This window comes from Melanostigma gelatinosum, assembly GCF_949748355.1.
Source record: "Melanostigma gelatinosum genome assembly, chromosome: 18".
Taxonomy (NCBI): domain Eukaryota; kingdom Metazoa; phylum Chordata; class Actinopteri; order Perciformes; family Zoarcidae; genus Melanostigma; species Melanostigma gelatinosum.
This window is the reverse complement of record NC_136651.1, coordinates 18,526,395-18,538,431: the sequence shown is the minus strand read 5'-3', so window position 1 is coordinate 18,538,431 and position 12,037 is coordinate 18,526,395. Positions and strand designations below refer to the sequence as shown.

Here is a 12,037-nt window from a genome sequence, read left to right as displayed (position 1 = left end):
AACATATGTACTGAGGTGACGTACATAACTGTTTGGGTTAAACTAACAAGTTACGTGTCAAATAAATAAACTTTGACATCTGGTTTCACGTGAGGAACCACCAGCGGCCTCCTGGCTGAAAGGTCGCCGTTTGCTGAACCCATCCACCTCCCTTCCTCTTCATACTTCCTCGTTCATGATTACGTGGACAATATACGAAATAATGCAGCATTTTTTATTTTCCCATAGGTATAGCTACGACTGTTGGATGAGACGAGCCTGCATGCTCATTAACCCCAGGGGATGAATCTCTTGAATCTCTTGACTTTTCATAATCTGGTCAAAATGAAATGTTGTCCAACTCTTTGATTTATGGGCATTCAGCATGACGAAGTCAAAAGACGAAACCAAAATTGTCTGAGTGTGTAAGGTGTGGCAATGTGTGAGGACATCGAGTCAAAATCCTACTTCTTCTCTGACTCATAACTCATTCACATCTTATGAATGAGTTCGAACAATAACTCAGAGATCCACTTTAGAACACAAGGACGTCAGTCTGGAGAGGATTTAAATCACAGCAGGACCAGCGAGTTCAGCAGAAAACAGCTGACTGTAGTCATCACCGGGGCCTGTCCAGAGGGCATCAGTGATCAGGGCAGGTAATGCTAAACCCCGTGCACGCCCCATTCTACTTCTACTCCATTACTTTTAGAGGACGACATCTTAGTATTTACTCCACTCCAATTAAAAACTTTCACGTTTCCAGCTTTTTGCTGCGTCTCCTTTTTAATAACTGTAATAATTACCTCTGCTCCTTTAGGTCATGTCCTTGTCCGTCATTCCTGTTTCCTGTTTCCTGTCTGGCTTCCTTACTCGCCTCTCCTCTCGTTTCAGATGGCTTCACTTTCTGCCTCATGTGTTTTCCTGCCAGTTTTCATCGTCTGCCCCGCCCCTGAGTTTTTTCCTTCGTTTTTAGGCGGTTTGTCCTCATCTTTTGTTTGGAGTTCTGTTACCTGGTTGACTGTGCCGCTTGCTGCCTGATGCAGAATAATAAGATGGACGACAGCAGTCGGTATATAGGGAGCAGTGGGCTCCCCGATCAATGGCAGCCCACTGCTCCCCATATACAGGGATGGGTCAAATGCAGAGAAACATTTTGTGTATGTGTAAAATGTATATGACAATAAAAATGGTTTCTTCTTCGTTCTTCTTCTAGTTGTTTACTGAGGCAGCCATGTTTCTACAGACAAACCAACCTGCTTCAGTTCTGTTGGACTTGAAGAGCTGCAGCATTTATTTTTTAAACTTCCACTTGAAGTCCTCACCGCCAAACTAAACTCTCCTCTGCTCCGCTGGCAACTCTTTCGCTCATGCATATTGCTTGTTCTTTGCCGCTTCACACGCACTGGCCCTATGCTACGATTACAACAACTCTAGATAGGCTCCTTGGCATTCTCCCGTCGGCCACCGTCGCTCTCCTACGCGGGAGAAGTTGCAACTGGTTGCAATCTGTAACCTCACAGCTAGATGCCGCCAAATCCTACACACTGGACCTTTTTAATAGTTCAAAATGAGCCACCACCTCAAGCAACCACAACAGTAAAATCCTGCTTTTACATAAATGCACGAGTTATAATATTCTAATGAGGTGATCTGTAACAGTAACATGGGGACATTTCCTTGCATTGAGGACTTTTACTTTGAATACTATAATAATAATTTAATATGTACATTTTCCTTTTTTTTAAAACAAGTATTTTTAAACTGGGTATTCGTACTTTTACTTAAATAAAGGTAATAAACACTTCCTCCAGTGCCTGTTGGCATCCTGTACATTCTGCAGAAACTCAGCATCTTCAGGCACCATCTTCAATGTGAAGAAAATAAAGACACCTGGATGTAAAGTCCAACTGTTTAAACTGATGAAGAAAAGTTGCTTTCAGGTCCAATTCTGAGGTTGGTTCAGATGAGTTTTATTCACTGCGCAGTGGAGACAGAAGTCCACAACAGAGCTGTAGAACTCTGTCTGAGAAACACCCCCAGAGACGTCTTGTTCCGTAAGTTGTTGCAGCAGCGTGACTTATCAGTGTGTGAGTAAAGGTTGTGTTGGCGGGACGCTCCCATGCTGCAGCATGTTCCCTTTGAGCTGCAGTCACACCCTGAGCCACCGGGATGACACAACACCTGTCCATCTCCCCACCGGGTGACTCACCTCCACATGAGGATGAAAAGAACTCTTCAGCACGCAGCTTTCCCTTTTTGACAACACAGTGAAGTATTTATACCTCCGTGTGACTCCTGTCTTTGTTTGTTTTGCCATTTTAAAGACAGTTACCAAAATGCAGCTTGACGTACTGACGTGACCTCATGACGACACGTGGGCAGGTCAGACTACATTCCAACGACAATGTATCTTGTAATGCGGAACAGATAGAGAGTATTATGAACATATGGATTCAAAAAGAATTCCCTCATGAGACGACTCACGACACGTAAACGAAACAGAGTGAGATTTTAGTTCTTCTGACATTTTTGGACATTTTTCTCGTAATCATCTGCGGTGAGAAATACACAGAGAATGCTGATGGATGCTTTGCTCCACTTTACTTTGTCACACAAACTGTTTAGCTCCGGGACATTCTGGCAGTACATCACATTCCTAGGTGAGGACGAGTTAGAATCAACAGCATCACATTTGTATTGCCTTATTTGTCGTGGTGTAGATGAACTTTGAGGTCATTGTTTTCCTACTTCTACTCCACTATCACGTCAGAGGGAAACACTCTTTACTCCGCTACATTAAACTCAGATCATTAACACAAACTATAATCAACAAATGAACGAGGATATATTTTAGATCAAGCCAACCAGCTACAGTATATTGAATCAGCCCCCCCCCTTACCAGTTGCAATGTCAACAAAAGGGAAACGATTTAATCACAGTAAATATTTTAGAAACTACTTTAGATCAAAACTATTCAAGGGGAATGAGAACAAAGTGCAACAAGGTCAACATCTCATCACAATTGATTGTATTTGCTTAAAGTATACATGAGCATTGGAGACACACCCATCATCAAACAGACAAAGCTAGCAACAGTCAGCATCAATGTAAAAATATGAACTCAACAAATGATGAAGAAACATAGTTATATATATGTTTCCAATATTCTACAGAGTGAATTTAGCTTTAAAAATCAATGAAGTTTGATGAAAAAAAATAATATATATATTGTATAAATATATATGTATATGTTCTACATATATATTGTATAAATATATATATATATATTGTATAAATATATATGTATATATTCTACATGTATATTGTATAAATATATATATATATTTAGGTATTTATATATATTTACATATATTACAATGTTGCTTTGTACATGATAAAGTGCACGTGCTGCACTTTTATCAGCTCAGACAATTTCCTGAAGTCTGACCTGTACTTGCAACCTGATACAGAGACGCTCTGACGGACAGAACTAATCACACTCAAACGGATTCAATCGTCTTTTCACAAACAGGCATGTCCTCAACAAAAGATGTGAATGAGATATTAGTGCCATATAATTACATGTGTAGCCTACATATGTGTGTGTGTGTGTGTGTGTGTGTATCCTCAGTGCAACCAGCTGAATGGGTGTGTTCTCAGCTCCAGCACAAAGGAATGTCAGGCGTGGTTGTCAGTGTTGCCCAACATAAAGCAGCTCTGGGTTCAGTCTGACACCTATGGCAACCAGCGGCTGTTTCACCAACAGCAGACTCCAATCCTCCACTGTAGCTGTCTGTCTACAATGGGGGGGGGGGGGGGACTTCCCTCACTGTGATGAAGGTGGTGATCAAAGTTTATGTTTTCAGGTATCACAACTAGCCTGTCTTTAAATGACCCCAATACTCAAAAAAATGTGTTTTTACTGTTTTCACCATAGAGGGATAGTTTGTGTGTTTTGTAGTGGGGTTGTATGAGGTACTTATACATAGTCAGTGTACTGCTTACAGTAGACGGTGGTCGGCACGTCTCCAGTTTGGAGAAACAGACACCTAGAAATAAAACTGAAGCTTAGCGATATGGCAGCGGTAGAACAGCAACCGTTGTGTTGTGAGAGGTAATATTCCTGTTTTTGTCTGTGGCTTTGAAGAGAGCATGATGACTTCAGTTCCCACGTTAAAAAGGTCTGTGTGACAGCAAGAAAGAGTGGCAAACATATTCTAAACATAGCGCAAACTTAAACTGATACAGACTATTGTGAGGGGTTCTGCTGCTGCCTTGGTCCACAGCAGGACCTTGCTTTGCTCCTGCATGCAAATGCAATGCTACATGCAAGAGAAAGAAGAATAAATGATTTGCCAACTTGCAAATAAATATGAACTACATGCTGCACATTTTTGTTTTCACAATTGTTTTTTCTTATTTCAGATTTACTGATAGATGGAAAGACAGACAGACATGATAATGATAGATTTTCAGTTCCCTTCAATAAAGAATCATCAGTGACGTCAGAGAGGAGAAGCACGCCTCAATGGATGAGGACATTCCTGAATGAGTTACAATAGTTGCACTTTGGTGGGAGACTGGTGGACTCCATCTCCAAAACATGTTGTGAGGGCGGTTCAACTCATAAAGTTTCTCCGTGGATCTCCGCCAGACATCCCGTTTCCCTCCACTCAACCGTGGCAAACTCGACAACTACTCTGCGTGCGTGCGTTAGCGGCGTCGCGCACCGTCACTACACGCCCAGGTGTAGCCCCGGACCCACCCACAAGGTAAACTCCTCTCGGGGCAGGAAAGTGCAGGCTGTCAGTCGGCAGCAGAGCAGCGCGGAGGGATCACTGAACAAGGTAAGAGGCTGATGATTTACACCTGGACGCTGCTCGTCGGGTCAGTGCTGAGCTGCCGTCACCGTTTACTTGCTGTGAGTTCACCGCACGGTTCCTTTGGTGCTGGAGTTAAACTGTCTGTGGTGGAGGAGCAGCTTTAGTCTGGCTGGGAACTTCTTAGAGGGAAATCTGCGTCGAGACGGTTCAATCACAGACGAGTACTTTACAGTTTCACTGTCTTAACTTTGATCGCTTTAAATCCATTAGGTAACATGTTTGTACCCAAAATATGTCCTGAAAGTTTGTTTTGACCACATAAAAAAACATTGTATATGGAAGAGGATTAGGGCCAATATTTGAGTTCTGAGATTAAAGTCAGAATTCTGGCTTTAAAGTCACATTTAAAAAAAAAAATTATAATAATATATATATATATATATATATATATATATATATATATATATATATATATATATATATATATATATATATATATTAAAAAATGTAATTGAGTTCTAAGTTTAAAATGAGAATTCTGAGACAAAAGTCAGAATTTTACCTAAATGTCAGAATTCTGAATTTTCTGACATGTGCCCCCCCCAATTCTCTGCTGCACAACAAAGCTCCACCATAGATCCTGTAGTAGGACATAACGGAGTCAGTGTGAGCATACTATACGGCCCATAGTGTGGATACCCCCGTCCACATTGGTGTACTTCTGTTCATGCTTTGGGCACATTAGTTCCAGTGACAGAAAGTCTTATCGCCACAAACAGTGTTATTTAAGACAATGCCGTGTTTCCAACTTTTCAACATGACAGTGTCCCTGTGCTCAAAGGACAGCAGGCTCTACAGCGGGTGATTAAAACTGCTCACAACACCTTTTGGTACCCATCTAATGAGGATCTGTGATATTGGTGACAAGAGGTGCCTGCGAAGAGCCCAAAGGATATTAAAAGACAAGGTCCCTCCCCAGCCACAGCCTATTCACTTGAGTCCATATGCTTCTTGCCATGTTGTGTAGTTCCAAAAATGTGCTTTAAGTCACTATAGGAATGTTATGGTCATTATACAAGAGAGAGAAATACCCAAAAAATAATACCTGTGATGTAGCTGTTTCCACACTTTGTTACTTAAGCTTTAAACTCCATCTGACTGAAACAGACGGCGCCAAACGTGGCAAATGAAATTTCCATTTTTCACAGTGATGAAATATAGTGAGTGCTACTCTCAGTCAAAGGGCAAGTCTCTCTGTACTCTGCACTGTGCTCCGATAAGAGGGCTGCAGAAAGGAGACTTTATCTTTATTTCATCTGGGCGGATGGTGGTAATGTCACTCATATCAGCACCACATGGAGACACTGTCAGATCTCTGTTAATTAATGACAATAATAAAAATAACACCGGACCTTTAACACTGCAATGTGTTTGGACGAAACAGAAAGTCGGGTAATTGTTAAGTGTTTGTTAGCATTCTGGCGCAGTTTGATAGAGGTAAAAAAAAAAGAACGCAGTCCAGTTATTGCTCCAATAATCTTTTTTCATGAGGAAGTGGTCACTCCACTACCTTGCTAGAAAGCTTTTTGCCTCATTTAGCTTATAGTTTTAGTTGCAGAGTGCTACTAAAGGACGAACTGTTCTCGCCAGGAGTTGGTGGAGTTCCAATGAGTTCCGGCCTCTTTTGCTCTCCCCACGGACTGTTTACCCGCGTGCAACCGGAGTCCGCTCGAACGCGATTGGTCGATACCACTCGGACAGCCAAAGGAAACCAGAACGCTTTCCGATACCAAAATCTTGTCCCGTTGTCTACAGATTCTGATTGATAGAATCTGTAAATGGAGATTAGTGAAGAATGTTGCAATGTGAACAAAGAGTACATTCGACTGTCAAATGAAAGCAGCTGGGTAGACTTTGGATGTGTGGGGCGTTAACAGACTGTCCCGGTGCTGTCGTCCTGCATTCTTCTGCATGTAAAACATTGCTGAGATGCTAAAGTCTCACCGACTTCTGCAGGCAAACAGAGCAGTCAGTCATGCATGTTTAAGTGTTCTCCAAGGCCGAGGAATGCTGAAAACCCGACTTCATATCAGCTGCTAGCATCTCACTTCCTCCCTTTGGCGTCTTCCTCTTTATCTTCATGTCCATCTTATTGTGCTCTAGTTGTCTTTATCGCCCTCCTTCTTTCTCACTTTTCCCCTTGTGTAGCATGTCTCGACTTTTGGTTTCCTATTCTTTAATTGTTGGTAATTGTCTATTTAACACGTGGTGATGCTTGAAGTCTATGTACTGCCACACGTCTCTTGGCATCGGCTCATTGAACTTGATAGAGTGAGTGACTACTGTATGTGCACTAGTTATGTATCTGTTTTAAATAGGTTGGAATGTGACATGTCATTGAGCTTCCACACTGAGGGAAAAGCATTTTGTGCTTTTAATTATAGATAGTGCGTCAAATGTGAAGTTCAGAAGACTATTCTCTCTTTCTCTCTCCTCTTGTCTTTTTATTTTGTTCTGTTTTCTGTATTTCCTCATTCCACTCTTCTACTTTCCCCCTGATCGCACCACTTCAATTCCTCTGGCTGTAAAAATCTTCTGTCACATTCAAAAAATCTTTATCTGTAGGAGACTTTCACAACATAATTAGAATACCATGTAGGTGGACTATATATATATATATATATATATATATATATATATATATATATATATATATATATATATATATATATATATATATATATATATATATAAACAGTATGTAGCTCTCTCACACTGATACTCTCTCGCTCTCTTTCTGTCTCTCCATCTCTTTAATATGTTTCAATGGGACTACATTCTTTCCCTTGACAAAGATGTGCTAGAATACAGACATGTGTGAACAGAGCTGTGTAACATTACAATTTTGTCATAAAATATAAAAAATACAAATAGCATAAATAATAAGTAAAGTTGGTATAACAAACTTATAATAACAACATTTTACTAAGATGTGTTTCGTAGTCTATTTACACATAAGTAAAGATAACTTGAGCTAAAAATAGAACATTATAGACAATGCGTTAAATATATAACAACAAATAAGTGAGCACAGTAGAACCGGTCAGTCCTCATTGTGGTTGTATTCCTTTGTATTTCCTGTCACAAAAGCTCACACATCTTGCTGCTGTGTTTGCACATTGCTCTATTTCACCCAGCGTTTGTGGAAGCTTTTCCTTATTGGTCGTGTTTTCAAAGTCTTTTTGTGTGTTCGTAATATGTTCCTGACGTCTTTGCGTGGTAGCCTCTCTTGATGGCAAGGCAGAGTCTGTACATAGTCAGACTACCGGTAGTGTTGAGTCAGTTACAGTGGGAAGGTGTTGCACCACTGTGTAATCTCTGTTGAAGGCCAAGTGGCATTCCAATTTGGTTGATTCTTTCCAATGTGTCAAGTAGTTTTCTTGTTGTTTTCTTATAATTTGGTTTTGTCTAACGGGGTCTGATTGTGAACAGAGTCCTAGAACCAGAGGGCTGATGGGGAATCTCTCTGGAGTTTCCCTGTAGGTGAGGGATGTGTTGTAGAGTGTGTTTTTAAGTGGTTATAAAATTCCAATGATCTTCTTTTGAATTTTGATAAATAGTGTGTATTGTTCTAATTGTGCTCAGCGTGCATTATTTGGTGTTTTCCCATCGATGCAGAGAATGGATTTGTAAAAATTGCGTTGTTGCAAGAACAGTATGCATTCGATTTCAGTGTCTGCTCGGGTGATGCCAGAACCTGCAGACGGTTCTAATGTACTTACCAATTCATTGATGTATGTGTTGAAGATGGTTTGCCTGGAAGCTGCGTCTAACCCTCCAGCTTTGGGGAAAGAAGTCTGTGTGCTTTTGGCCAGTCTTTACAGCACACTTTTTGCTTGTGTACAATGATTTTATGATGTCATAGGTTTTCCCCCCAGCACCACTTTCCAACACTATGTAAAGATTACATTAAATTTAAATCTAAGTGACAATGCATGACAGTTGATGATGTATTTTCCTCTCATACTGAGTGTCGCTATTTTTTTGATACAACTACTGATACAATAGCTGTCACTTAAGCAAGACATTTTTGATAGCATACTTTACAAAGATATGCATTTATAAAGGCTTGGGGACTACCCTAAGGTAAGCAGTGTTGGCTCTGTCAGCACTGTTGCTGTTGTTTGCACTTTTAGCACAGCTAGCTGCGAGCCACCGGCTCAGCCGTCGCCATCTTGAGAGCATGTGGAGGCAATAAGCGTGTTCTGAATTTATAATTTACCACCTATTTAATAAGCAAAAGTGGTGTAACAGATCGCTGTTGTACTGATCCCCCATCACGGTTCTGCAAGAATGTGAACCGTGGATTAATTACACAGTTTAACCACAAAAGTGTGAAATAAAGTTTTACTGACCAACGTTAGCAAGCAACAATGGCAGCACTGCTAACGGCTAACCTACGGAGGTTGCATTCCGTTGCTTTATGATGCGTTCAGGTTCTGTACAGTGAAAATGAGTAATGGGCGAGGTACATTTCAGCCTTATCATGACGTTATATAACCTTTTTGTCTTCTGTACTGATCCAATCCGAGATCAGTCACTCCAATACGTGAGTGTTATGATCTGTTGCACCCCTAGTAAGCAATGAGATCATAGATGATGTCATTGTTTTTTCAAGATACCTGTGCGTATGTGTTGGGTTGTAGTGTCTCGGTATGTGTGTGCAAACATCCACCGAAACCTCCATTACCTCACTATTTGGCAATGTCATAAAAGTAGAATGATACTAGAATGAAACACTGGACGACAGTAGCTCAGGAGGTAGGGCGGGTCTTCCGCTTACCTGAAGTTTGTCGGTTTGATCACTGGCTCCTCCATTCTACTTGACAAGATGCTAAACCTCAAATTGCTGCCGAAGGCTGTACCATCAGGGCGTGTGAATGTGTTGATGTTCATTTTGAAACTGTTTGCATGTAAAGTACAAAGTGTATTCGAAAGGAGCTATCTAAGTTCAAGTCTGTTTACCATTTTCTCTTGAAAGTAAACATTTTTCAGATATGTTCAGGGTGTTGTCAGCTGTCAGCATGGTTTACAGGGAGTAAAGTATGTCTGTGTGTTTGCGTTTATTCTCTTCATTCTGTTCCGGACAGACATACCTTTACCGTGAAAGTTAGATCTGCTGAATGTGGAAGTCTGTAATGAAACTCTTCTTTACAAAAAGAAGTTTGTTCTAAAATCCTAATGAAACTGATATCCAATTGTTTCTCCGAGAAGCACTAATTCAAAAGGGGTTTTGCATGGAGAATAATTTCTTATAAAAAATATATATATATTTATATATATATCCACGCTCGGCGGAAGAGGAAATTGAGGGACCACACACTATTGGCGGAAGTGCCATGGATTGATCTATACGTCTATACATTTTCAGAAATAAAGTCTTTAAGAGGGTCAGAAAAGTCACTAAATCTGGCAAAGCAGTCTCCAAGTTGGCAACACTGGCTGTGTTGTTGGAGTTTTTAGGCTCCAATGAAAAGCGATCAGGTCGTCTTTGCAAAATGGGTTCTAACAAAAAGACCACTTAGAAATGCTAGTTTTCTAACTTGTCTGTCGCTACTTTAATGGACATTAGGGTATTCTAAATCTGCAGTAGGCAAAAAAAATTACTAATATGTAAGTTTAAACTATGACCCTCACGCTAATGTAAATAAGCTCAGTAGTGTTTCAATTGATATAAAATGTATCAAAAAATTTAAAAATCTTCTCTGCCACTGGTCAAACGAGCTTGGCTTTATAAAGCAGTATTTAGCATCTGCCACTCAAGTTTTACTGAACAAGCCGTATATTGTGTGCTGCATTCACTTCTATTATAATACAAATGTCAAGTCGTCTGGTATGAGGAACACCCCGAGGTGGCATCTGGTGCCCATCAATCATTAACGCATTGAAATTTATGTGGAGCAGGAGAAAGTTCCCATAATGCTCTAAAAGAAGCCTCTCTGTGCGGTCCATTAGTCACTGCGCTCTGTGTTAAAACACATCCATACACTGCTTTCTTCTGTAAAGGAACAATTGTCAAAGTCAGTGTGACATTTACTTTTCTTGCATTTCTGATTATCAGCTTTGCTGAGTACACTCAGCTTTAAAAACTGTTCTAATGGTGCATGCACCAGTTTAAACAGCTTTCCCAAAAAATGTTTTTTTGAACAATCTGTGTAGAAATGTAATCAAAGATATTAAAATAACAAGCTTATTGTGCACCGTGAGGAAGTAGCCTTAGTTTTACAAAGACATGCTAAGTCGTAATTACAATAATCTCTATTATATTATCTCTGATACAGATATCCGCATATGAATGTGGATATCTGTCGGCAATGGAACGTGATTTTGGTATTGGAAGTATTCCGGTTTCTGTTTAGTCCGAGTAATATTGACCAGTCATGTTGGAGCGAAATGCAATCTCGTCATATGAATGACGATATGCAATCAGCTCGTGGACGTCGTCGCTCAACTCAAACTCCATTATCGCATTTTAACAAAGACGTTTGGGCCCGGATACCTGCTGGCTACACCAGAACCCCAGAAATAATTTTGCTCCCAGGGGCTTAATTATGGTCGGACCCATAGCCAATGGGTTCCAAGATTGATGGTACAGTAAATCTAAAGCAACACTGTGAATGTTAAAGAGTTAGCGTGGAGCTTACTAAAAGTCAGCACAGTGAATGCTAAAAAACCTGCGATCACAATCACCTTCCATGCTAAACTGTTGAGTGCTAAGTTGTTAGCAGTACAATGGGGGGGGGGGGAGCATTGTGTCGAGTATCACTCAACATCCTGAATGGTAAGATGTGTAAGACTTCAATCACTCATCACAGAAAACTGAAGTGTTCCCATACAGCCTACTGTGACCTGTTGCTCGCATTGCACATGTTGGATTTTAGTACTGGCTCAATAGGAGAAACTCATAATGTTCTGACTGAGCGAGTTATAATGTCACAAACTGCAACTCAACAATGACTCATCGGAAAGGAGGGATGTTGGCTGGAGATGGCAGGTATGTCAGGAATGAGGGTGTGAGGCTTGAACGGCAGGCTGTCGCAGACACGCAAAATAGTTTGCAATGCTAACATCGCACACTTCCGATCATTTCCATTTGTGTGTGTGTGTTGACTTAGTCAACTTACCCTGTAAATGACAGCTCCTTGTTAAAATCTGTGATGTGTTTTGTGTC

At 40.6% G+C, this 12,037-nt stretch overlaps 1 protein-coding gene across 1 annotated transcript in view; it reads left to right on the top strand.

Moving 5' to 3' along the window:
• Positions 1–4,059: 4,059 nt before the first annotated feature.
• LOC306792360 (uncharacterized protein) overlaps positions 4,060–12,037 on the top strand; it is a gene marked incomplete at both ends in the record, with an annotated part of 41,347 nt that continues 33,369 nt past the window's right edge. Inside the window, 2 exons of the mRNA XM_079289431.1 lie at positions 4,060–4,097; positions 4,638–4,830. Of these exons, the coding sequence (XP_079145557.1) occupies positions 4,060–4,097; positions 4,638–4,830 (231 nt within the window). The remainder of the gene's footprint in view (positions 4,098–4,637; positions 4,831–12,037) is intronic.